This window comes from Oryctolagus cuniculus, chromosome 3, assembly GCF_051225735.1.
Source record: "Oryctolagus cuniculus isolate XC-2025 breed Fujian yellow rabbit chromosome 3, ASM5122573v1, whole genome shotgun sequence".
NCBI classification, from domain to species: domain Eukaryota; kingdom Metazoa; phylum Chordata; class Mammalia; order Lagomorpha; family Leporidae; genus Oryctolagus; species Oryctolagus cuniculus.
Window position 1 is genome coordinate 121,276,085 of NC_142869.1, and position 25,152 is coordinate 121,301,236.

General features: G+C 59.6%; 2 protein-coding genes across 6 annotated transcripts in view; one reads left to right on the plus strand and one right to left on the minus strand.

The window, feature by feature from the left end:
* Positions 1 to 1,327, plus strand: part of LIMS2 (LIM zinc finger domain containing 2) — a 34,021-nt gene extending 32,694 nt beyond the window's left edge. For all 5 annotated transcript variants that reach the window (XM_051849652.3, XM_089328373.1, XM_051849651.3 and 2 more), the window contains exon 10: positions 393 to 1,327. In XM_051849652.3, the coding sequence (XP_051705612.3) occupies positions 393 to 540 (148 nt within the window). In that variant the 3' untranslated portion in view covers positions 541 to 1,327. The remainder of the gene's footprint in view (positions 1 to 392) is intronic.
* MYO7B (myosin VIIB) overlaps positions 1,022 to 25,152 on the minus strand; it is a 74,396-nt gene continuing 50,265 nt past the window's right edge. The window contains exons 20-48 of the mRNA XM_089328375.1: positions 24,993 to 25,077; positions 23,267 to 23,485; positions 21,946 to 22,116; positions 21,106 to 21,321; positions 20,790 to 20,957; positions 18,523 to 18,600; positions 18,264 to 18,391; positions 17,025 to 17,151; positions 15,495 to 15,614; positions 14,610 to 14,783; positions 13,773 to 14,000; positions 12,616 to 12,783; positions 11,106 to 11,211; positions 10,882 to 11,008; positions 9,971 to 10,134; positions 8,862 to 9,043; positions 7,924 to 8,054; positions 7,613 to 7,770; positions 7,148 to 7,301; positions 6,829 to 6,984; positions 6,004 to 6,109; positions 5,243 to 5,356; positions 4,876 to 4,963; positions 4,253 to 4,359; positions 3,633 to 3,818; positions 3,300 to 3,416; positions 3,034 to 3,117; positions 2,722 to 2,841; positions 1,022 to 2,292 (exon numbers count right to left, since the gene is read on the minus strand). Of these exons, the coding sequence (XP_089184501.1) occupies positions 2,191 to 2,292; positions 2,722 to 2,841; positions 3,034 to 3,117; positions 3,300 to 3,416; positions 3,633 to 3,818; positions 4,253 to 4,359; positions 4,876 to 4,963; positions 5,243 to 5,356; positions 6,004 to 6,109; positions 6,829 to 6,984; positions 7,148 to 7,301; positions 7,613 to 7,770; positions 7,924 to 8,054; positions 8,862 to 9,043; positions 9,971 to 10,134; positions 10,882 to 11,008; positions 11,106 to 11,211; positions 12,616 to 12,783; positions 13,773 to 14,000; positions 14,610 to 14,783; positions 15,495 to 15,614; positions 17,025 to 17,151; positions 18,264 to 18,391; positions 18,523 to 18,600; positions 20,790 to 20,957; positions 21,106 to 21,321; positions 21,946 to 22,116; positions 23,267 to 23,485; positions 24,993 to 25,077 (4,084 nt within the window). The 3' untranslated portion in view covers positions 1,022 to 2,190. The remainder of the gene's footprint in view (positions 2,293 to 2,721; positions 2,842 to 3,033; positions 3,118 to 3,299; positions 3,417 to 3,632; positions 3,819 to 4,252; positions 4,360 to 4,875; positions 4,964 to 5,242; positions 5,357 to 6,003; positions 6,110 to 6,828; positions 6,985 to 7,147; positions 7,302 to 7,612; positions 7,771 to 7,923; positions 8,055 to 8,861; positions 9,044 to 9,970; positions 10,135 to 10,881; positions 11,009 to 11,105; positions 11,212 to 12,615; positions 12,784 to 13,772; positions 14,001 to 14,609; positions 14,784 to 15,494; positions 15,615 to 17,024; positions 17,152 to 18,263; positions 18,392 to 18,522; positions 18,601 to 20,789; positions 20,958 to 21,105; positions 21,322 to 21,945; positions 22,117 to 23,266; positions 23,486 to 24,992; positions 25,078 to 25,152) is intronic.

Genomic DNA, 25,152 nt, shown 5'->3' on the forward strand with positions numbered 1-25,152 from the left:
CAGCCTGCCCTGGGCAACCTGGGGATGCCATACACACAGCCCAGGGCAATGGGGTCCAGGGATAACACCCACAAGGGCCCCCGGGCTCTGGGGAAGGAAGGGCATTCCAGCCCAGGGAACAGTATATGCAGCGACAAAGGAATCAGGAAGCCAAGGCCGGTGTGCGATGGCTGGGGCTGTGAGAGGTGAGGCGGCCGGCTTCCTGGGGATAGCTGGGAGCCAGAGGAGGCTTTGGTGGAAGGGAGGGCGGCCAGAGGGTCATCATCCCCAGGGAACCGTGGGGCTGGGTCTGCAGGTGGGTGGGGCTCGTGGAGGGCCTCAGGTCTCCCGGCTGCCTGGGGTCAGGGTCGGTGGGGCACGGGGCTGTTCTGAAGGCCAGGCGTCCTTGGCAGGAACAAGTTTGTGGAATTCGACATGAAGCCCGTGTGCAAGAAGTGCTATGAGAAATTCCCGCTGGAGCTGAAGAAGCGGCTGAAGAAGCTGTCGGAGCTGACCTCTCGCAAGGCCCAGCCCAAGGCTGTGGACCTCAACTCGGCCTGAAGGCCTGTGGGATTGCGGCCAGCTACGCCCCACCGGCCCTCTTCTGCGCTCTTTGCCTTTTGGGCTTCCGGGCCCGCCCTCCACCAAAGCCCCTCCCCTTCCGGGATGCAGGTCCCACCCCTCTAAGCCCCTCCCCCTTCCTGGCTGCCGGGTCCCTCCCTCCCACTTCTCCGTTGACTGCCCCTCCCTTCTCTCTGTCCCAGTGCGCCAGGTCCTTCCCTCTCTTTTCCCGTATTTTCAACTGCTCCGGCGCCTCCTCTCCGGTGCCTGGCTCCTCTGTCCTCTGTCCTGTGTCCCGGAGGTGGGCAGCCTGTGACGTCCCACGAGGCTCTCTCCCGACAGCCACTTTCCCTGCACCCCTGGCCTTCAGCAAACCACTTGCCACAGGCTTGACCCACAGCTATGCCTTTCCCCAGGGTGGTCCCCTTGTGTGCACCTCGGGCCCCACTAGCCGGGGCCATAACAGATGGAGGCCTCTGGGGGCCCCTTCTCCATTCCTCACCACTCACTCAACCCTGGGCCAGCACATCCTGCCCCTCCCACCCACAGACCAGCTGGAGGGACAAGCACCCACTCCCTTTTGTCACCCGGCAATCGTCCTGAAATCCTACCCCATGTCAGGTCCTCCTCTTCCAGGGCTGGTGTGGAGGCTTTGGGTGAGGCCAGGGGCCAGGAGGTGGTGGGGTCAGGGGTGGTGTTCCCCCTTCCAGGGACGGCCCTTCCTCCATGTCCGGCGCAGTCCTGGCGTTGGGGTTCACGCTTGCACAATGAAGGCTGTCTCATACCAGCACAATGGCCTGGCGTGGTTTGTGGCGGCAGGGGGCAGGGGACCCCAGCCCATGTGTTGCTCACTGCTCAGGGGCAGATACAAAATGGCAGATGAAAGAGTTCAGGTGCGTCCTGGCCCTGGTCCAGGCCAGGCTGTCATCAAGACGCCGCTGAGTCAAGGCCAGCTATGGTCCCTTAGGCCCGTGTGGGCTGTCCTGGCAGGCAGAGTCAGGGGTGGGCTTGGATAAGAACTATCAATGAAGTGGAGTCATCCAGGCCTCCTAGGCTGTCTCTGCCTAGGGAGGGCCAGAGCCCAGGTTGTTCTTAGCATGAGACCTGAGACCTGAGAGCAGGTAATCCTGGCTCGGGCCTCCACCCTGGCCCTCCGGTGCTCCACACTCCCAGGTACCCCAGTGGGGAGGAAAACAGGTGTGCAAGAGGCTTGAAAGGGGAGGGGTCGCCAGTGAGCGCCCTCTCCTGTGCCTGAGACCCAGGAAGAGAGGAAGGGAGGCCCAGAGAGGAACCAAGAGGCAGGAGCAAGGGTCAAAGAAGTGACTGCCGGAGAAGGCAGCGATAATCTGTTTCTCTGGGCAAAAACTCCCAGGCCTGCTGCCCACCAAGGACCCCACGGCCCATCCAACCCTTCACTCAACTTTCGTTGCTACATGAGTTTTTATTGAACATTCTGGGGTGGGGGGTAGGCCCCTCTTAGCTCTCCACCCTCGGCCCTGGGCCCTGAAACTCCTGGCCCCACCCCAGCTGCTCTGGCCTCCACGGTCAGTGCCTTAGAGAGAGGGGCTGAGGGGACCCAGCGTTCTATGGAGTGGGCAGGTCCTGGGTCTTGGCGGGGAACAGTGGCTGGATGGGTGGCCGGCATCCCTGTTAGAGTTTGTCCAGGGCTGGGTTCCCGGGGGCCCGCTGTCTGTTTACAGCACTCAGGAGCTGCTGCACGTATGAGGTCATCAGGTCGTCCATCTTGTAGCCCTGGACAGGGAAAGGATGGGATCAGAGACTGTGGCTGTAGGGAGGGCGGGTGGGGTCTTAGACTTGGGGACCTGGTGGCATCTAGCATCCCTGCCAGGACAACACAACTGGGCAGGGCGTGGTGGCGAGGGGAGGGGGACACCTGCTGCAGGGTCCCTACTGCCACCTGTCCCGCTGGGCCTGAGGTTCCTTCTGTCCTCAGCACGGGCCGGCAGCACCAGGAGCCCCACAGCCGGCCTTGCCACCAGAGTTGCTGCCTCCCTGCCCACCTGGGGAATGCACCTGGCCTCCCTCCAGGCCTCTGTGGGACCAGCCTGGTCTTGGGTTGCTGAGCCCTCCTGGGGAGCAGCTTGCCAGGCAGCAGCAAGTGGGTGAGGGCAGAAATGCAGTCCCCAGCGCCTCCTGGTGCTGAGTTGGGGCTAGGCTCACCAGAGAGGTCTCGCACAGCAGGCGGCTGCCCCGGCCCAGGCTCCCCAGCACCATGTGGAAGTAGGTGCTGCCGCTGCTCCAGCTGGAGATCTTGGTGAAAGGGTAGGTGGTGAGCAGCTCCTGGGGATAGAGAGACAGGTGGGCAGGGGCCTGGAACCCAGGGCCTATGTGTGTGTGTATGTAGGGAGGGAGGGGACATGAAGGCAGGTGTGACATCTGGGAGCAGGTGCCCCCAGCCTCAGCTGCACTGGGGTCCCAGGGTTCCCGTGGATGCCCCCAGCCCAGCCCTGCTTGAGGCCCTGCAGCTGCTACCTTGGTCTTGGGGTGGATGAGCAGAACCCCGTGTCGGTTGATGGCAATGAGAATGATGTCCGGATAGGAGGGCTCCGAGGTTTGCTGGGGATGGGAAAGGGGGGGAGCGGATACCGTGGTCACAGCCCAGCCTGGGAGCTCCCAGGAGCTCACCTGGGGTGCACACACCCACATGTGCTCCTGCCAGACCTGGTGGCAGCCAACCCTGGGGCCCTGCATGCGAGGGGCTCGGCTGGGGAGGAGGCCTGGGCGTGGGCGAGACCTACCTTCACCTCAAAGAAGGCGGACCCGAAGGTGGGCCAGCGGCAGATCCACTTGAGGAAAGCCACCTTGGCCTCCTGCACTGTCTTGTCTCTGTGCTTATCATAGGCCAGAAGGAGGCTCTGGGGGATGGGAGGGCCGGTGAGGGCCTAGGCGGGGCTGCCCTGCCCACACAGGGCTGTCCATGTGGGACCCCCCAAGCCCATCAGAACCTGCTGAGCCAGGGGCCCAGGAGGATGGGGTGAGAGGGTCCCAGCAGCACCCAGCCAGTCCCCAAGCCCAGGTGGGGTCCCCCAGGGGAGGCAGGAGCCCCAGGCCCCTCCCCAAGTGGTCAGGACCTTTTTCCATTCCTCCGTGGACATCAGGCGAGTGAGGTTGGCAGGCACCAGCTCCTTGAGGATCTTGGGGACACTGGCCAGCTGGGACTGGTCCTTGTCAAACTGGGCCTTGTAGATGAGGCCCGCCAGATGGATGGCATCCTCCCGCGAACACTTGTGGAACCCACGCAGGTACTTGGGCAGCTCCTGGGTGAGGGACATGCCAGGTCTCAGGCCTGCCGGCCCATGGGCACACCCCTCCTTGGTGCTGAGGTCATGGGCGGGGCGGGGCGTGGGGGGGGGCGGTCCGGGGAGCCAGCCTGTTCCATCCAAGAGGCCAAGGGGGCCCACAGCTGATGTTGCCATGGAGGCTGTGTCCTGTTCCTCCATGTGGTTGGCCCTTTGGGACACGGGCCAGCGGCTGGGCTCTCTGGCCCCTCCCCTGGCAGTCAGGTGCTGCTAGAGTCGCTGTCCCCAAATGCAGCTCTCCTCTGCTCCTAGCCTGAGAGTCCTCAGTGGCTCAGCCCCGACCCTGGCATGTGGGGCCTTGCAGTTGGGGTCCCCCGCCCTGCCATCTCAGGACAGGAGTGGAGTGGAATGGGGCGGCCCCAGCACCCACCAACAGGAGCGTCTGAGGGTACCTGGTGATAATGCAGTATGGTGTCCGCGTTCAAATCTTTGCCTGGGACCACGTTGATCCACAGTTTCCGCATGAAATACACCTGGTATGGGAGTGTCAGGGGGGCCCCTGGGCGAGGGGCGGCAGTGGGCACCAAGCCTGTCCCAGCAGGCTCTGTGGCCTGAACCCCACCTGCTGTGGTGGCCCAGGCACTGCCAGCTCCCTCTCCACCTGCCCCGTGCTGTGTGCCCCTGCCTGTACCATGGCTCCTGCTGTCCCCCCACCTCCCTCCTCCTGGCCCCCAACACTTCTCATTCTTCAAGGTCAGCGGAGGGGCCACCTGCTCCAGATCACCCCTGGGCCTCCTCCTCATGGGGTCAAGACCCTTGTGCAGTGCAGTGCAGCCAGCTGCTCTGGGCCTGTCCCCACGCTCTCCCCAAGCAGGGAGCGTCCCCAGGCAGGGTCCTCCCCACCTGGCCCCAGGCTGTGGCTGCTGTCATGACCTAGGGACACTCAGAGGCATGAAGGAATGAAGAATGAATGAATGAGGGGTGCGGGGCCATGCAGCAGGCAGCCGACAGTCCCACCTCTGCCCATCCATCACAGCCCCCTTTTTAGGGGTCCTCCTGCTCACGAGACCCTCACCTTCCTTCTGGGGCCTGTGTCGCTTCACCCAGTCTGACATTTGCCTCAGGGAGTCGAAGAAGAAGTCTGCCTCTTTCAGGCTGATCACCTGGGGAGGCAGCAGGTTCAGGAGGGGGCGTGGCCTCCCAGGGGTGTGGCCTGTGGCAGGGCGGGGCCGGCTCAGGTCCAGCAGCTGACTAACAGGCTGGCATTAGGCAGCTGGTATGCATGGGGCAAGATTTTGGCTCCCAGACACCTGCTCCATGTGTTGGAACAGCCCCAGCTCGGCAGGGCCGGGCAGGCTGAGGTCCGCTCGGTGTCAGGAGACTGAACCTGCTCCCCACCTCCCTGCCCGGTCCCCGGGGTTCCGGCTCCAGGTAGGCAGCACCTTGTCTGTGATCTTGATGAAGAGGCTGCAGCCCTCCCAGGAGGCCAGCTGCAGCCGAGTGGCGATGCCTTCACACACGTCTCGCACGCGGCTGACGCTACCCACCTCCAGCATCTGGGTACAGAGAGGCTGCAGGTGAGGCCCAGAGGCTCCCCTGGGTCCAAGGCACAGCCCCGGGCGGGGGGGACCCTTCATGTCTGGGGCTGTGTCGCCTCCCCTCCTGGACTTGCTCTGAGGGCTCTGCAGCTAGCTTGTGGGAACTTCCCGTTACAGGGACTCCACCGTCCCCAAGGCCATACAAGCCAGTGGGGCCCCTGGGGAGGCTGGGAAGGCCCCTCCCACCTCCCACCACTCCCCTCTCAGGCCCTGCTCTTCTCTGCTGCTTCTCTCTTGGCCTCTTCCTCCCGCCTGGGCTCTGATGGTCTCCTGCCTGCCACCTTCCCCGCTGCCATGGTGGGCTCTGTCCCAGCAGGCAGTTCTAACTCTGGCATTGGCTCGCCCGCACCCGGGGAAGGTCAGAAGCTCTCAGAGGCCCTGCCCATCCAGCCTCCTCGTCTCTCTGCCTTTGGCCTGGATTTCCCGATGCACAAGCTGGGGACGCTCCCTCCCACCAGCAGCCTCTCCTGCTGCCCCTGCCCTCCACATCTCTGCTGGTCTGAAGCACCTTCGGGCAGATGAGTTGTGCACAGCCTCCCCTCCCCCACCCTGAGCCTGACTCTCAGTGTGGGTGGGCCCCGTGTCTGGCAGGGGCAGGGACTCACCTCACTCATGTCATTGGGGAAGAAGACCTTGTGACAGATGCGGGAGACTTTCTGCTCTGCCGCCTCTACCTCCACCTCGTGTGGCGGCTGCTTCCGGGGCCCTGTCCTGTGTAGACATGGCACCCTGCAGACGCTGGCCCCTACCCCTGCCCCACCTTCAGCTCCTGAGAGAGCCTTAACCAAGATGCCAAGAGCAAAGCAAAAACCCCCAGTGACCTCCCACCCCCATTCCCAGGGGTTGCCCCTGACTGGTGGACTAGCACATGGCTCCAGAGGAGGCAGAGGAGGAGGGAGGCCTGGTGTCACTTCCCAGATGACCCTCGGTTCTGAGGAGGTCACAGAAGGCCTAGGACACATAGGGGCCAGGCCAGGCCAGGGTGGTGGACAGGCCGGCTGTGTCCCTTGCTCCCACACAACAGGGGCGTGGGACTGGGGACTCCAGCAGGGGGCGCCCGTGTGCCTCCATGCGCAGCAGCTGGCGTTAATATCCCAGCCACGGAGATCAACGCCCATCACTCAAACTCTGCTCCTCTGCCCGCGCCCCTACGGTGGGGGCCGGACAGATACTGAGCCTGCGGGAGCCCCCACGAATTTCTGGGCCGCACCCTCCCCAGCGGCTGGGGCCCATCCAGTCTCCTCCAAACCAACAGCAGCTTCTGCAGAGGCCTAGCTCCCACCCCACCCCTTCCCGAGTCCACACTGCTGGCAGGCCCCCGGACTCCACCATGAACTCCGGAGAAGGCCCCGGGGCCGGGTCCCCTCAGCGCTCGGCTCTGCTAGGCTCAGGGCTGAGGCTCGGGCGGGGCGCAGAGGGGCCAGGCTCACCTCAGGACTCTCTGCAGGCGGCGGCTGCAGCCGAGCGCCAGTGGCTTCTTCCTCCGCGTGTCTATGAACTTCTGGGCGTGGGGCAGCAACGCCTTGCTGGGCGGGAAGAGGCCCGTGCAGAGCCACAGCAGTTGCCAGCCTCGCTCCTCGCTGTACCTGGGGAAGGGGGGAAAGGGCAGGTGTCAGTGGATCACCAGGGTGGAACAGGCCCCCTCCCACCCCGCACAGGGGCGCTGACGCCCCCCAGGGGCAGGCGTTCAGCTGCTGCTCCCTTGAGGACTAGGGGCTGCCCTGTGGGCTCCCGCAGTCCCCAGCAGACCTATTGGAGTTACGGGTGAGCTGTTTCAGGATCTGGCAGTAGACCTCATCCTGCAAGGCCGAGTCCTGCAGAGCCATCGAGAAGATCTGATCCGTGAGTGCCAGCGTGGCCCAGGCCTGCCGGGAGGGGTAGTCACCCATATACTTGAGGATGGGTTCCAGTGTCAAGGACAATGGTGCTATAGGGGTGGCTCTATGCTGGCCCCTGACCAGGGCTAGACACTGGCCCTGGCACCATACCCACACTGACCCTTGACCGCTGATTCCAGCTCAACTCTGAGCCCTGGTCCTGGTCCCACCCTGACTCCTGCCTAGCTCTGCACTGAGCTGTGTGTGGGGTTCGTCCTGCGCTCTCTGAGGCCTGGCCCAGCCCCTGAGCGGCTGAGGGAGGGCGGGGCCCCAGGTGACCCGGCCTGAGCGAGTGGGCGTGGCTGTGCAGCAGGGCAGGCAGCTGGCAGAAGGATATCTAGGAAGATCTGGCAGGCAGCGTCCCGGAGGTCGACGTTGGCGTGCACTCGCTTGAGCAGCGGCTGCCGCAGCGGCTCAGCAGAGTAGGCCCACAGGTGGCCCCGGGTGCGGGACAGGGACGGCATGGCCCTGCTGATCGTCTCCTTCTCTGGGGCCCTGTGGGGTCAGAGGTTGGTGTGGGCCCTTTGTGCCCCCAGCATGTCCTCTGTCCCGGTTCCCTGCAGCCCTGGGGGTGGGGGGTGGGGGCGATGAAGGCAGAGGTCCCAGGCTGGGCAGGGTGATGGGGGTGAGGTGGGGGGAAGGGGGCACCTGAAAGCCTCCAGGGAGAACTCCTCCAGAGTGTGCGGCTCCTCCTGGGGCTGCTCCTCAGGCAGGGGCTCTGTGGGCTGTGCCTCCCGGGCCACCAGTTTCCGCTTCTCTGGTGACATGGCCAGCAAGCTCTGCGGGACACAGGCCCGTGGGCAACGGGGGCCACCATCCCTAGAGCCCCTCTCAGAGGCTCCTCCTGGCCTGTGGCTGAGGAGGGGGCAGAGCCAAGTGCAGGGTGGGTGGGCCCCGGGGCCTACCTCTTTCCTTGATGTCTCTTTGCTTTCCCTCAATGGCTCAGTGCCCCAGGGTGGCCTTGCTGGGTCTCAGACTTCTCCCCAGTTCTCCTTTCCCTGCGTGCCTTTTTGGGGCAGGCCTCACCCCAACCCTGCCTCCCTGCCCCCTCTTCAGGCCCCAGCACCAGTATCCCTCCCTCAGGGCTGGCATCCCAGGCAGGCCCAGCCCCCAGCCTCTTGTTTGTTTCCACAAGGACCCCCGTTTCTTTGCCCTAAAGTCTGTATAGTCCTTGCCAGTGGCTAAGTTCAACTCTATCTTGCAGGTGCACAGCATACACTTGGCACTCAATATGTGCATGTGGGATGTCTTCCCTTGCCTGCTTCTGCACAAGGCTCACGTGGGGTGGTTCTCAGGGTAGGCAGGAGCCTTGGACCCCTGGGTCAGGGTTTCAAGGAGGCAGAGGCTAGAAATACTTGGGTCTGTCCCCAGGACACCCCCGTGGCAGGACAGAACACAAGTTTATGCAGCATTCATTAGGTGCCAGTTTCAGGGTCATTGGGGGCTGGCAGAGCCATCCTGGTGCCAAGGCTGCCTTCCTGTCCCTCTGCATGGCAGGGGTGGGCCTCTGGGCTGGGCCTTCCAGGTCAACTTCCCCTCTATGCCTGTGGATGCTGGCACTGAGGAGGTGAGAGCGAGGGGCATACCAGCAGCTGTGCTGAGGGCTTGGTGAGCGTCGGGATGGCGTAGAGGCAGGCTGTGGGCACCAGACCCGTCTTGCCGGTCCTGTCATTCTGGCCCAGCGTCCAGTTCTCAGAGGCCAGAAGCCCCTGCTTCTTGGTCAGGATCAACAAATCCCCCTTCTTGAAGGGCAGGAGGGTGGCATCATCTGCAGGCCCCAAGGACCAAAAGAAAAAAAAAAGCCATTGCTAGTGGTAGCTTTGCAGCTAGGGGCTCTGCAGGGACCAGAGGCCACGTTGGTGTGGTGTGGGGGCTGTCTGCTTTCACAGGTAAGGAAACCAAGGGCCAGGACCCCTCTGAGAGTGGTGGTGAGATTGGAGATGCAGGGTCCAGAGGACTGTCACCTGCTGCACCTACGCAGGCATGTAGCCAGCCAGGCGGAGGTGGGGAGCTCTGACTGCAGCCCCAGCCCTGGGACACCTGCCAAGGCCTGACATGGGGAATAGTGCAGGTAGACAAGGGTGCAGTGTCCATCCCAGACCTGGGTGCTGAGCCCACTTCTTGGGGGCAACTCTGAGGGCTGAATGGGGCAGCAGTGCATCATGTTAACACAGGTGTGCATTTTTCACTGCTGCGGACCTCATGCACAGCCCCTTACTCTGCATCCCAGCAAGCATCCGTCCCTTCGGAGCCCCTGCAGGTGCCGCATCACTGCATTATCTATGAATACCCAGCAATCAGCCAGGTCTGGCACAGGGCGGGGGCAGGGCTTGTCATGCATCTGTTGCCACCTCCCGCAGCCTGGCTCTGTCTGGAGCACTGGCTTGCAGGAAATCTGTGGTTGAGAGCTGGATGCTCATCCCCCTGAGCTGTGTGACCCGAGGGGAGCCACTTCCCACCTTGGGCCACCAGTTCCATGAATGCGAAATGGGCTAGCAGAGTGGCTGGGGAGGGAGTGGTCCCTGTCCCTGCTACCCCTGGCATCTGCTGCAGTGCAATCCTGAGCAAGGCTGGCTTCCCCTCCCAGAGCGGTGCAAACCACCCACCCTCTGCTGTGCCACATGGAGACACACAAGCCGCCTCCCTCCTGCCCCCACGAGCCACCCCTCCCGGTGCCCTCCTGCCCAGTGAGCACCTGTGGCCTTCCTGTCCTGCAGGGCCATGGCGAACACGGATCTCTCTTTGAGGCCCTCCAGGAACAAGGCCACCAGTTCAGCGATGGCCACGCTGCTGGGGGACACGAACTCGAACTCATCATGCAACGTGGCCAGCAGCAGCCTCTGCCCGCCTTGGGCCTCCCTGAGGGGACAGAGGATGTGATGTGACCACAGACCTCCTCCAAGCGGGAAAGTGATGGCCAGAGCTCAGGGCACCCAAGGTCTTGGAGGCGGAAGGTGGCGCCAAGTTCCAGTGTGTGGGGACAGCTCTGCGCAGGTGATGAGGAGACAGGCTTGGAGGGACACTGCACAGAATGTTAGGGCTGAGATGAGGTGCCAGGGGCTTATTCTTGGACCCCGACCTCCGCATGCCTCAGCTTATTCCATCTGCAGAGTGGGTGATGCTGATGCCGTGGGGGTGGCCAGGTGCACCTGGCACTGCCCACTTTATCAAGGGACTGCCATGCTAAGCTGTGTTTTTACTGAGTGTGCCTGTGGTGGAGCATGGGTGGGGCTTACTTCCCGAAGGGCTTGAAGGAATTCGCATTTGCAGAGACCATGGGAAGCCGCCGGGATGGAGGTGGCCCTGTGCCTGCACTCCTGTCTCAGACCACCTGTACTTTCTGTGGGACTGATTCTCACCCACAAGCAGGGAGGGAGCCTGGTAAATGGCCGTGTGCCTGGAAGACCACAGACTACTATGCTCATGGAGATGATGGAGGGCTTAACAGGGTGCCGGTGGTCTGGTGGCAGCGCACCTGGTCCCTCCACCCCAGCCTAGCTCCCGGGGACGACACACAGTCCCCTGTCCCCCCGATGCATTAGTCCCAAGGATGATTCAGGTTGCCAGGAAAGAGGCATGGGGGCCCTCTCCCCCTGGGGACCCCACCTGTTGGTGACCAGACTCATGACCTCTGGGAAGGAGAGCTCCAGCAGCGTCTTCTCACGCTGGTCCAGGAAGTACAACCCCTGCCAGTTGATGGCCAAGATCAGCTGTGTCTTGGGGAGACGGGGGCCTGGCAGGGTGGGAAGAGATGGCAGGGTGAGGGCTGTGCCACTGGGGGGGGGTGCCTGGCCTGCTCCTCCCACCCTCACCCCATCAGAGGCCGTTACCAGAGAGCGTGCTGACTTCAAAGAGCCGGGAGAAGAGCAGTGGCCACCGCAGACGGGCACTGTCCACCACCTGCTCCCGCACGGCCTGAGGTGTGGTGGCTTGCACCTGTTGGGTATGGGGTGGACCCTGGGCGTCACCTCCAGCACCTGGCGCTGCTGGCTAATCCCCTGCCCAGCGCTCAGGGTGATGATTGGATGAATGGACCATCCTGGGAAGGGGCTGCTCTTGCACCCTCGGGGGTGGGCCCTTGGGTGGGTGGTGCTGAGAAGGGAAGAAGGCCAGGGGCATCACTGAGTCTCAGAGTAGGAGGCGGTGGTGTCTGTGGGCCTGCCAGCATGTGCCTATGGCTCTGTGTCTTGCTCTGGGCACCAGCGCCATCTTGCTGGGTGCCTGTCTTTCTTCTCTGGGTTCTTTTCCTGCCTATGTAGGGGCCTCTCTCGGGGACTTCCTTCAAGCTCCTCACCTTCCAGCTCCCTCCCTCATGCTGTGCTGACCCTGCTGCACCTCCACTCTCTCCTCTCCCTGCTTCCACCGCACAACGGGACTTCCAAAAGCTCATGGAAAACAACAAAACTACACATGGACTCCACCACGGTTTTGTGCTAAGAGAAAACCTTGTAATTCCATTTCTTCCACACACTAGCTGAAGTGCGCTCGTATTTAACCCAACGTTCTGTTCAGTTGGCTGAATACAATGCTAGTTCTCTCATTCTGACTTCAAACAGTGGCTGCAGAGTACCAGCCACAGCCTGGCTCCGGGAGTGTCAGCGGGCATCTCCTGTCTGATGCACCTTGGACACACACTGACTGTGGGATCACATATTTAGATCATCCACGCCCTCCAGCCTGGGAAGTCCTCCATGACCAGTGAGGGGACACTGGGAGTCCAGGGGGCAGGGGGTGGAGCCTCAGGGTTGGATGGGTGTGGGGGCAACAGCGTGCCACTGAGCAGCAGCTGTGGATGCCCCCTCATGTCAAGACTCTGTGGGTCAGACCAGTAAAGACCAGTACAGGAGCTGGCGCTGTAGTGGATAAAGCCGCTGCCTGCAGTGCTGGCATCCCATATGGGGGCCAGTTCTAGTCCTGGCTGCTCCACTTCCAATCCAGCTCTCTGCTATGGCCCGGGGAAGCAAATCCTTGGGCCCCTGAACCCACATAGGAGACCCAGAAGAAGCTCCAAGCTCCTGGCTTTGGATTGGCGCAGCTCCGGCTGTTGCGGCCATCTGGGGAGTGAACCAGCGGATGGGAGACCACTCTCTCTGCCTCTCCTTCTCTCTGTGTAACTCTTTCAAACAAATAAATACATCTTTTTTTTTTTAAAAAAAAAAGGGAAGTGCAGGACTCATGTTAGGAGGCATAGGGAAGGTGGCCTGCACCTGTGGTATGGAGCTGGGCTGAGCAAGGCTTTAAACCCCAAGGGACAGGGGTACATTGGACGGTGCCATCTAAGCTTTCCAGGAATTCACAATCCTCTGCACACCCAGGGTCCCCACCATCCCAAGGGCTGACCTTGGCCTGAGCAGCAGTGACGAGGCTGGCCCACCTCTCCGGGGGCTTGCTCCTGTACAGCCTGGGGGGCACACAGCTGGGCAGCAGTTCCTGGATGGCCTTGCTCCCCGCGGAGGCACCAAGCTGCACATAGCAGTGTCGGGCCAGCAGCTCCACCAGCTCTTCCTCCTGTACAGCCCGGGGCACACACAGGGGCGGAGGGAGGCTGAGTGAGAGCCCACCTTCCTCTGTGGTGTCCGCCCGTGGCCCAGCTCCTGCCTCTGCACAGTGGAGCTGTGCAGTAACTCAGGTGGGACCCGGGAGCTGGAGCTGCCACCTTGCTCTGCCTCTACTTGGTTCCTCTGCTTGGTGCCTGTTGCTGGTGGCAGCCAGGGAGTCTCGGCAGCCTTGACCTGGGCTCTGCAGGCCATCCACCCGAGGATGGGGGCGGTCCTTGCTAAGTTCCTGCCTGGAACCCCGAAATTGCTCTGAGTGGGTGCAAGTGGATGAGGTCCTTCCCATTTCAGCTCTGGCGCTCACTAGTCAAGGGAGACTGGTGGCCATCCGTGCACTGCTCTTAGAAGGACCCAGATGGACAGGAGCCCATGGAAGGTACCCAAGTGGTCCCAGCTTGGGCAGGGATTCCCAAGCATCCCATTTCTCCAGGAGTTTAGAGCCTCACATCACTCTTTTTTTTTTTTTTTTTTTTTTTTTTTTGCTGTTTCCTGTCCATGTCTCTTCCAGGCAGGCCTCCAGGACTGCTGCAGCTGCCTCAACCCCTTCTTCTAGGGAGGGTTGCACTTGGAGTTTCAGGTGCACAATCGCCCTCAATGCTTGGGCTTTCTTTCCAAAGCAGCCCTCAGCACTCTGTGGGCACTCCAGCTGTGGGAGGGCCTCTGAGAGGGAGACTACAACTTGGAACTCAGGCACCTGGGCTCCAAAAGCAGCTGCCATGGACGGGCCACCAGGCCTGGGGCTGACGGGGAGGCCTTCCCTGCCTGCTGCTGGCACCGCGGGCCCCAGGGACTTGAGCAAAGCTGCAGAAATGGGAGCCAGGACTGGGAGGGACAGCTGCGGCAAGAGCGTGGACCGCCCTGCTCCCCTGCTGCCACCTGCCCCTCTGCACGGCCCCCAGCTGGGTCCCTCCTCTGTGGATGCCCCTTCCCCGGGCCCCTCACCTTCTCGAAGCTATACTCGCCCGACCAGACTCCGTGGAGGACTTGGCGGTAGATGAGCTTGGTGCTGACTGGGTCCTCCTTGGAGTCGTGCCAGGGTGTGAAGAACTCCTTGCGGAAGTAGATGCGCCAGGGTGACTGGCGCTGGCTCTCGCCCCTCTCCCGGGCCAGCTGCTCACACTGAGCCACGGCATCCATCACATGGTCACGTCCATTGCCCAGGGACCAGAACTGAGAGCAGAATCAGCAGCAGCGGGAGTTAGCAGCTGCTGGCATGTCCCGTGGGGACACGCCTCCCCATACGTTGGGACCCTCAGAGCCCAGAGTGAGCTGAGTGGACATTGCTGAGTCTCCTGGAACCTGACATGGGGCATGGCCTGTCCATCGTTCTGAACCATTCCTCCCTGCCAGCCCCACCCAAAGGAGGCAGGAGCTGATGTTTGTCAGTGGGACTTGGGCCATGCACCGTGTTGGCTGCTGGAGCAAGTGGATTTGAGGCTAGGGCACTTGGGCAGGCAGTGCTGGTGTTCAGTGGGGATACTTGGGTGCAATCCTCCATGCCTGCTGCTGGGGCCATCTGCAGCTTCCAGGGCACAAGGGAATCTGGGACAAGACATCAGAGCCTGTGCGAGGTCGCTGGGGGTGTTGCCAGAAGTGACAGGTATGCCTGTGGCAGGTGTGGGGTTGGGGTGCAGCCACGGGGCTGTGCATGCAAGCAGGCAACAGGAGGACAGGTGTGCGTATGTGTGTGTGTGCATGTGTGTGTGTGGATGTGCATGTGTCCAGCTGCTGGGGGCAGGTGAGGGCTGAGCTTGTGTGAAAGGGACACCTGGTTGGTACCTTATCATACACGGCAACCTGGAGGGAGAAGCCCAGGTGGTCGTTGAGGTCCTGCTTGCGGGCGATGTGTAGGCAGATCTCCCGGGAAGTGGAGGCCGAGTCAACCATGACCATCAGACTCTCTCCGGTAGCCAGGATGACTTGGATTGGGATGTGCTTCTTGGACTTGACAGCCTGGTGTGAGGGGAAGACAGCTCCTCTGGCCCAGGGTTCCTGGGCTCAGCAAGAGCTTCCAGAACCTGCAGACCAGCGACTGCCCATCCTGGCAAGGTCCAGTGACTCAGACTCACACAAGGTCAAGGGCTCTGAGTCCAGTTCTTAGGAACTATCATTCCTTTCTGTGCATAATGCTATGAACACATAGAGTTGTCACCAGCTCCCCTGCCAATACAGTTTGTGGAGGGAGCCCCCTTGTGAGTGGCCTTGGGAGGCAGGGAAGAGAACGGGACCCCCAGCATAGAGCTCCATGGGCATAACAGAGGTGAGAGCCTTGGCTTGGGCTGGGGCTGGAGCTTTGTGTAGAGCAGGTCCAAGAGGCATCCCTTCCACCCTGGCTACTCTGAATGACCCTTGCCAAGGATACTGTAAGAGTCCACAGGTGATGCAGTTGCCAAAAAGCAAGGAGGATGGCACCTGCTGCCAACAGCAAAGCCACTGAGGATGGCTGTGGTGTGGGTACCCACCACATGGGGTGGGGGTGGTGATTGGTAGTCATTCGCATCTCATGCTAATGAGATACCACTGACCCAGAAGGTATCACAGCAGAGACAGGGGAGCACAGAAGACAACGCCCCCTCCTGGAGAAGACCCCCACCAAGAGCTGTGTGCAGGAGCCACGGGGGCCTGCACCCCACACTGCCCATCGCCGCCCCAGCCAGGCCCTACCTGCAGCTCCAGGTAAGTGGGGGGCTCCATGCGCACTCCATTGGCACAGGTGCGTCTCAGGCGCTCAGCACAGAAGGGCCCGTAGCCCACTGGCCCTTGACCAATGAAATTCAGCAGATACTGGTGGGTGAAAAAACGAAGTGTGTGTGTAGGGGGAAGATGCTCAGAATGGAGACTGAGTTCTCCTTTCTGCCCAGGTGGACAGGAAAAATTATAACAAGGGGTGGGTGGTTAGCCCCAAACCAGAGTGCCTGGGTTTGCCTGGTGGCAACTCCTGACTCCAGGTTCCTGCTAATGCAGACCCTGGGAGGCAGCAGCGAAGGCTCAAGTGACTGGGTTCCAACTACCCAGGTGGGAGACTGGGTTGAGTTCTTGGCTCCTGGTTTCTGTCTGCCCAGAGTTCTGGCCATTGTAGGCATTTGGGGGAGTGAACTGGTAGACCAGATCTCTCTCTTTCTCTCTGCCTCTCAAACAAGTAAACTGTGAGATTGTGTTCCAGACTGTGCTGAGATGGGCACTTCCCCACTCCCCCCACCCCACGAGACAGAAGAGTGGTGCATTCCTGAGGAGCAATACTTGTTCAACACGGCTGGTTTCAAATGGGCAGGTGGTTTGACCCCATGATCCAAAACTATCTTAAAGGCAAAAATGAGGGCACTTTAAAAGGTCTGTGGAAAGTGGCCAGAGTTGTGGTGTAGCAGGTAAAGCTACTGCTTGTGACACCGGCATCCCATATGCGCTCTGGTTTGTGTCCTGGTTGCTCTACTTCTGATCCAACTCCCTGCTAATGCACCTGGGAAAGCAGTGGAAGATGGTCCAAGTGCTTGGGTCCCTGCACCTACGTGGGAGACCTGGATAAAGCTCCTGGCTTAAATCTGGCCCAGCCCTGGCTGTTGAGGCCATCCGAGGAGCGATCCAGTGAGAGTGGAGTGGCTGGGACTTGAACTGGTGCCCATATGAGATAGCGGTGTTTCAGGCGGCAGCTTTACTTGCCATGTCACAGCACTGACCCCTACCCCATGCATACTTTTATAATAATACCTATTTTCATGAATTTTTGGGAGACCCTTCACATGCATAGAATTCTAAATTTTTCTTTGCATACAAATAAACATGTGGTTTAATGTAATTTCCCCCAAACTTTCAAAGTCCCCTGGACTGAGGCAGTGAAGCCTGGGGCCAACCACCTCCATTGTCAGTTCTAGAAGCAACTGAAGAATGAGAGACATTGGTTGAGGCCACGTTCCCATCAGTCCACTCCCCTTTCCCCTGCCTTCTCATTCTAGCTCCAGACAGCCTAGGCACAGGGGCTGTGGCCTGGCAGGAACCCAGGGCTTTTTTACAAATGAGGAAACTGAGGCAGGGAGCACCCAGACATCGCTCCCCGTACCAGACTGCAGGTGCAGGAGAACCAGGCATGGACCAGGATTTCTGGACCTGCTCCAGACTGCCCCCTCTTCCCCATGCTCCTGCTGTAACTTGTCCCCCTGAGCACCCAGTGCCAGCCCCCCGACCCCTGCCCCTTCACACCTTCATGAACCTCTCGGAGGGCGGGAAGCAGCCCAGGCAGAGGCTCAGCAGGATCCAGCCCCGAGCCAGGCTGCTCTTTCTGACGTCCCCTGAGAGCTGCTTGCAGATCTGGCAGTAAATCTCGTCCCTGAAAGACACACAGTGCTGGGAGGGCAGGCGGGGCCTGGCCCTGGGGAAGGTGCACAATCCTTCTGCACACCAGGTGTGTGTGTGTGTAGCTTCTGTGGGTGCCCCTCCAGCCCGGGGACTCTCTCAGCCCTGGGAGCCACCCCAATGTTCCCCAGGACCCTGTACCCCACCCAGCAAGGCCCTTGGTCAGCTCCTGCAGGCATCCCATCTGCCTAGGTCTCCGCATCATCATTCACTCCTCTGCCCAGAACGCTGTGCCTCTGAGTGCTGCCCTCAGCCCGCTGTGCCCTGGCCTGATCCAGCTTCCTGCTAATTTGCCAGAGAAAGCAGCAGAAGATGGCTCAAGTACTTGAGCCACTGCATACACATGGGAGACTCTGATGGAGTTCCTGGCTCCCGACTTTGGCCTGGTCCAGTCCAGGCTGTTGCAGCCATTTGGGAAGTGAACCAGCAGACAGAGGAGCTCTCTCTCTCTCTCTCTCTCTCTCTCTCTCTCTCTCTCTCCTCTCTCTGTGTAACTCTTTCAAATAAATACATAAATCTTTTAAAAAAGAGAGAGAGAAAAGCAAACAAGAAAAAAATGAGCAGATCTTCAGTTTATGTTTAATTAGAGTTTTAAAGGTTTAATTAGAGTTTAATTAGTTTAATTAGAGTTTAATTAGAGGTTTAATTAGAGTTTGAAAGAAGAGAGAGGGAGAGAGAGAGAGAAAGAGAGAGAGAGGAAGAGGAGAATGCAGAACAATATTGAATAATGGCTAATCATTTCCCAAATTTGGCTAAAGTAACAAAATTAAGTGAATCCCTAAAATACAGTACTTTCCCTTAGAACAGTATATATGTTCTTAAAGTTTGTATGAGAACATAAATTGTATATTAAGCAAAATTTATATAATATGAGGTAGGAACCTACTCATTTCCAGGGCCCAGCACTAAAGTTTGTTCTGAAATGAATCCCCAGCCCACAGCGAACAGAACCTGGCCTGCAGACCCAGGACGGGGAGCAGGGTGAGGAGGGGACATCTCCAGCTGGGGCAGGCTGCAGCTGTGCAGCGAGAGCCAGAGAGGAGATCTGAGGTTCTGATCAGAGGTCTGGGGTCTGTGGGCACTGACCTCAGGCTGGGTTTCAGAATGGCGTAGCCCACGATGAAGTGCACCTTCTCCAGGTTGGACATGGGTCTGTCTGAGATGGGACCATCAGGGTTGAAGTCCTCTTCTCCGATACTCAGCCGGCTGGCAACCTGGGGGCCCGGAGACAGCGGTCAGCATGGCCGTGACTCCTCCCACTGGCCAGGGAGTAAACTGGTGCACAGGGAGGGAGGTGATAACCTGGAGCCCTGCGGCACACACAGTTCCCTGGCCCTGGGCCCACCTGGCTTGTGATCCGGGAGGACCGCTTCAGCTTCATGGAGGAGATGTCTTTGGTCCCTTTGTCCCTGTGGCCCGGCCTCTGTGGGAGGAGACGGTTCCAGACGGATGGTGAGTGTGAGAGGTACTGCGAGGATGTTGGCCCTACAGCCACCTGGGCTGATTTACCAAAGCTGTTGGGGAGGAGCCTGCCCCCAGCCACCAGGGTCTTGGGGCTTTGTTGTCATGAGAATTTGTTGCTCAGTGTGGGACTGGGCTTGCGTGGGGATCAGCCTGGGTCTGGTGGTCAGGACAGAGATTGCTTGTGCCACCCAAGTGTGCAACACATGAGGATAAGCTCTGTGAGAGAAAGCAGTGCTTGTGTGGCCCACTGCTCTGGGAGTGGGCCAGCCCTGCTTCCTCTGTCACCTCCCTGCCAGAGTTCCTTCCCTGCGGTGTCGCCAGCCCCTAAGGTGTCCCCCCCCACCCTGTCTGTGATCACCGTCTCCTGACATTGCTGCCCTGTGTGACCCCCGTCCCCGCCCCGCCAGATGGGATGTGACTTCTGAGATTCCACAGTGCATCTTCCTCCTTGGATCTCTCATCCTGGGGGCAGCCGTGTTGAGAGGAGGCTCAGGCAGCTGTGTGCAGAGGCTTGTGTGGTGAGGAAGCCGTGGCTGCCTGCCAACAGCCACGTGAGTGCCATGCCTCGGGAGTGGACCCCACAGCCTGATGCAAGACTTCAGGTGACTCCAGGCCCCCGGTGACAACAGCTTGATGGCAGCCTGAACCCCAACAAGCCATTTCTAACCCTTAGAAACTCTTTGAGAAGATCTGCATGTGCTGTTCTAAGCTGCTGACTTTTGGGGTAACTTGTTAGGCAGTAGCGAAGCCTAATACGCAGGAGTCCGCGCCTCCGGAGATCGGGGTGTCAAGGCTTGGGCTCCAGCAGCTTCCATGGGATTTCTGGCCTCTGTAGACCACCTTAGATTTCTGTGCAATCTGTCTGTACACAGGACCGCACAAGCTGAGCCTCAGCCAGTCACCTGACGGGAAGGCAGCCTGGGCCGTTGTGTGCTGTCACTGCCGTGTGATTCCTCTGCACTGGGCCTGGCTGGGTTAGGACACAGAACTGGGCCTTAGGAAGGGCTGCTGCTTAGAAACCGATGGGAACTGAGGCCGGCGCTGTGGCACAGTGAGTAAAGCCGCTGCCTGCACTGCCAGCATCCCACAGGGGTGCTGGTGCGAGTCCCAGCTGCTCCACTTCCTATCCAGTTCCTTGCTAATGCGCCAGGGAAAGCAGCAGAGGATGGCCCGAGTGCTTGGGCCCCTGCACCCATGTGGAAGACCCTGAAGAAACTCCTGGCTTCAGACCATTGGCAGCCACCTGGGGAGTAAACCAACAGCTGGAAGGTCTCTCTCTCTCTGTCTCTCCCTGTCTCTCTGTAATTATGACTTTCAAATCAATCTTTTTTTTTTTTTTTTTAAGAGAAATGGATGGGGACCAGTGCTGTGTGGCACTGTGGCACAGAGGTTTCAAGCCCCAGCCAGAAGTGCTAGCATTCCATATGGTCGCTGGTTTGAGTCCTAGCTGCTCCTCTTCAGAACCAGCTTTCTGCTATAGCCTGGGAGAGCAGTAGAAGATGGTCCAAGTCCTTGGGCCCCTGCACCCACATGGGAGATCTGGAGGAGGCTCCTGGCTCCTGACTTTGGATCAGCTCAACTCCTGCCATTGCAGCCATTTGGGGAGTGAACCAGCGGATGGAAGACCTCTCTCTCTGTTTCTACCTCTCTCTGTAATTCTGTCTTTCAAATAAATAAAAATAAATCTTAAAAAAAGAAATGGATGGGAATTAATCTTCCATCAGAGATTTGGAAAAATACGGACCAGGAACTTGGTCTTTGAATTCAGCAGAAGGCATTCCAAGCCCAGCACCCACACATGTGTTCACTGTGACACGGGAGGGAGTGATTCCACTCCTCTATGTCTTTAGCTGGAACAAAATGTGATACTCTCTACCCTGAAGGGTTGCCTCCCCAACCCCCCAGGAATTGCATCAGGAGAAGCAAGGGCACACAGCAGCTTCCTCAATGACATCTGAGGTGCATCTTATTCAGCCTTGAGTCAACCCCAATATTCAGAGCCCAGGGGACTCCCCACTAATGACTGTGCAATTCACCAAGTCCTGGGCGTGATCCTAGACTGGCTCAGGGGCTGGGCTCAGCGGGCGACGACCAGGAAAGGGCTCTGGGTCTGTCTCCCTGCCCAGTCCAGCTTCCCAGGGGCCTCACCTGTGAGGACCCAGCAGGCGATGAACCCCGGGCACTGCCGGCCCCGCCCAGCGTGTCGTGGATCTGCTGCATCACGGAGTCGCCACCTAGGCTGTTCCTGGCATACAGCACGGGTTCTGGAAGGTCGCCCATGAACCTCAGGATGATGTTCCACACGGCCAGCGCTGCCTGGAGGAGGTGACACAGAGGTCCCAGCTGGAACGCAGCCCCCTGCCCTGGGGTTCACAGCGGCCCTACCCCTTTTCTTGTTCCCTCTGCACAGTACAGCTCTGAGGGGAGTCTTGAGCCACTGGAAGCCAGAGAACCACTTGGGTACCTGGCAGTCAGCATCGTTCTCGTGGTAGAGCAGTGGGTAGCGGAGCGGCCGCTGGATGTGCGTGTGGCTGGCCGATTTCTGGAAGTACGTGGCCGCAAACTTGGGGAAGGTGTACTCGGCCAGGACATCCATGTCCTCCTCTGGCTCCTCCGCCATGGGGACTGCGTCCAGATCAATCTCAGGCAGCTGCTGGGTCTGGGTCTTTGATTCCAGGTCCTGCGGGGAGGGCCGATGCAGGAGGACAAGGGGTCAGCACTCCCTGCACGTCACAGCCAGGCTGTCATGAGTCGCCGAGGGCAGGGTGAGCAGCCCTTGGGGTCATGGGGGCTGGGGAGGTCTCTTTGTTCCACCCTGCAGACACTGGTCCTCCCCACCGCCTCCCTGCAGGCCCAGTGCTCCAGGGGGGAGGGAGACAGCCCCAGGCACCGCAGTGCTGAGGCCATAAGGACTGAGATGTGGACAGTGCCTGCCTAGGTCCTGGGTCTTGGGGCCCAGAGCTGGGTGACAGATGAGGGTCCCGCCACACAGCTCCTCCTCCCCCCACCCCTTGCCACCATCTGGGTCTCTCAGTTTCCCTCTGCAGGTCACCAAGGTTCCTAATGCACAGGGAAAGTGGCTTGATTGCAAACCCAGGAGTGTGGCACAGCAAAGGCCTTTTCAAGTCTTGGAGAGGCTTGACCACAGAAACTTAGATTGCCTGTCTTCTTAGTGTGCCCACCTAGGGCTGTGGAACCTGTAGCCTCCCCGTGGAAGCCCTCACCAGGAGCCAAGACATTGACTGAGGTCAGAGACCGGGTGGGGCCTTTCTCCCCCAACCCTGCCCCCGCCAGCTGTCCTGACCTCGAAGCGTGATGGGGCCTGGCCCTCCTGGCCCCCAATCATGGCAGGGAGGAAACCAAACACTCGTTCCACCATCTCCGTGTCGGTGATCGTGTCGTAGATGGATTTGCGCTTCTCGGCAGGGGGATCGCTTCGGTTCTTGGGTTTATCAGCTGGGATGACCACTGGGCCCTGCACACATGCCGTGGGGCAGGGTCACTCAGGGGCCCAGCTCTGTTCACCCTCCACGGCAAAGCCCCTCCCAGAAGCCAAGTAAACTACATTCTGCCATCATTTGTCCAGATCAGTGTACTGGTCTCTAAAGCAACAGACTCTGCCAGCTATGGTGAGCAGGTAGCAACCAGCCAGGGCTTCTTCCCCCTGAGAGGATCAGTGGTCAAGGGACCCTGGAACCCAACTGCAAAGCCACAGCGCAGGCCCACCTGATCCCTTTATTCAAAGGATGGGAGAGGTACTGGGGCCTATGCTCACTAAAGCTCAGGTTCCACTGCCTTGCAGCTAGGCCGGGCTCCCTTCGGGGCAGAAGTGCCAGCTGCTGCCCTGTCTGAGGGCCGATTCTCTCCCACGCTCTCTTTCCTGAGTCCATGCATGGAGCTGGGAGAGATGTCACCCCAGCTCCTCCAGCTTATCACAACATCACCTGGAGCCCCGAGGTGCAGGAATGCAGTTGAGACTTGGGGGCCCGGTGGAGGACATGGGGTCACATAAGAGAGACTTCACAGTGTAGGAGTACACACTTCGGTGCCACCCACTGCTTCCTGTCTTCTGCCCGCCCCCCAGACACTGGCTGGCTCTCCTTGGTCCTTCCCTGTCCCCTGAGCTGTCAGGCACAGTCCAGTAACCAGGGACCCTGGCTCTCCTTCTGGGAACTGAGGTCTCCCTTTGCTCCTCTGGCCCAGGTTTCCTGCGGCTTCCAGGGGGCCAATGATGCCTGCTGAGAAATTGTTCCCAAGGCAGAAAAGAGTGGCCTAAAGAGCTCAACCTCCAGGTTCCAGGCACAAGGCTGTCCCCGTGCGTCTGATGTCACCCCCATGCTTCTCCCTGCAAGTTCCTGCATGGTGCCCAAGGCCATGTCTGCGGTGCTGACCTTGGATAGGAAAGGAAAGCAGTGTCTCTTGCGCTTTCTAAATTCCAGCCCGGGAGGTGCCTCCCTGTTGGCCTCCTTAGTTCTTGTGTGTGCCTGAGTCACTGCGACAGAGCTGAACATGTTGGCCTGAGTGGGAAACTTCCAAAGGGGCTGCTTTGCTCACTGTTCCTGCCTGCCCACATCCACTTGCTCCGCAGCCAGTCCATGGGCTCAAGAGGCTGCATGGCCACCCACCTTGGCCTTCTTACGCTGGAAGCTCCGCCGGGCAGCCATGCCCCTGGCGTGTGCCTGGATGATGACCACTGCCCTCTTCTTGGCCTGGACTTGCTGGCGCACCAGGTAGCCCCTGCACCGGGCCTGCAGCTGTACCATCTTCTGCCGCAAGGCCTGGAATTGCCTGGCTAGCACGTGGCTGCGAGCGATGGCCTGCAGGCGCTCAAAACCCAGGAGGATCTGCAGAGGCGAGAGGGAGCTGGACTCACAGAGAGAAGGCCTTCTGTGAGGGACAGAGTGGGATTCCCTGGGAATACTTCACAGATGAGCTCTATAGTCACCTACTTTTTTGAGGAGAGGGCTGGGGCTATACTTGATGTCCTGAAGGACTTGGAACAGAGTCTACCCTACAAATAGGTGCTAACCCAGCCTTTGTTCAACAGTATAAACAATAGGGTGGCCTCCTGGGGACCAGGCATTGAGAGGGACTGGCTTGGATTTTACTTGGGCCATTGGAGTCCAGAGGCCTTGCTTGTCACGCCTACATACTTGCACAGGTGTGTGGAGACCTGTGCCAGCTCCACTGAACTAATCTTTCTAGGTGGTGCTGGTGGGGACGGTTTAAAACAAGAAGGAAAACGGGGTAGATATTTGGGGAAGCAGTTAAGCTGCCCCTTGGGATGCCTGCATCCCATATCAGTGGATGGGTTTGAGTCCCAGCCCTGATTCCAATTCCAGCTTCCTGCTAATGCAACACCCTGGGAGGCAGCAGGTGATGGCCCAAATACTTGGGTTCTCGCCACCCACATGGGAGACCTGGGTTGAGTTCCAGGCTCCTGGCTTTGGCCTGGCCCAGCTTTGGCTGTTGCAGACATTTGGGGGAGTGAGCCAGCAGGTGGAGGATCTCTTTCCCTCTGTCTCTACTTTTCAAATAATTAAAAATAGATTTTAAAAATTAAAAAATATTAAGAGGGAACTGAGACGCTGAAGGACACCCGCTTCCATGCTGTGAATACACCAAAGATGAAAGCAGTCTCTGAACATCTGGGAGAAGCTGTGTTGCCTTCTGAGAGATCATGGTGGCTGCAAGGGCTGGGGGGTCACAGCGATCCATGCCCTAGTGCCAGCTCTCCTGCTTACTGACTGCATGCCCTGAGCACAACTGAAGTTGGCCCCTAAGGGTTAAAGAAAGCAGCTTAACCCTTCTATACTTACAGGGTGGGTTGAAAGTTAAATAAAAGGGTGCCTGCTAAGCCACACAGCCAAGTAAGCCTTCCACGCCTGTGAGCACCTATTGCGTTCTCTGTGAGCAATAGATGCAGACGGGCCTAGGACCATTTTGCTGAGGGCCAGCAGTGATGTCACAACCATGGTCAAGTCCACAACAAAGGCAAGCGGGCGAGTGAGGCCCGACAGGGCATGGCCACACTTGCTCTGCTTCCTCTGTAGAGCAAATGCTCACCGAGCAAGTACTAGCGGTTCAGAGAGAAATTAAGAAGCGGTGCTTGACACACAGAGAATGACAGTGTCATTGACTTTGTGTTGATACCTGCAGGGGAGGCCACCAACCAGGGGGCCTGGGACTCTGCTAAGAGGGGAAGTGTGCAGGTGCAGAGGTCGATGGTACCTGCTAGGGGTTGGAGCCTGCCTGTCTGGGAACTCTTATGCAGAGAAACACGTCTGGAAGGCTCGTGTTTTATTGGACAGTTATGCACGGCTGCCCAGCATCCCCAGTGAGCTTTCTCACCAGCTTGAAATTCTTTCTGCTGTGGTAGCCCCTCCATCCAGCCTGGAGCGTCACGGCCGCCTGCCTCTGCCTCAGGAACTCCTTCCTGGAAGGGGAAAGGCAAGTGAGAAGTGTGGAGCAACTCCCGGAGTGGGGGTGGGGCAGGAACCGATTGGGAAGG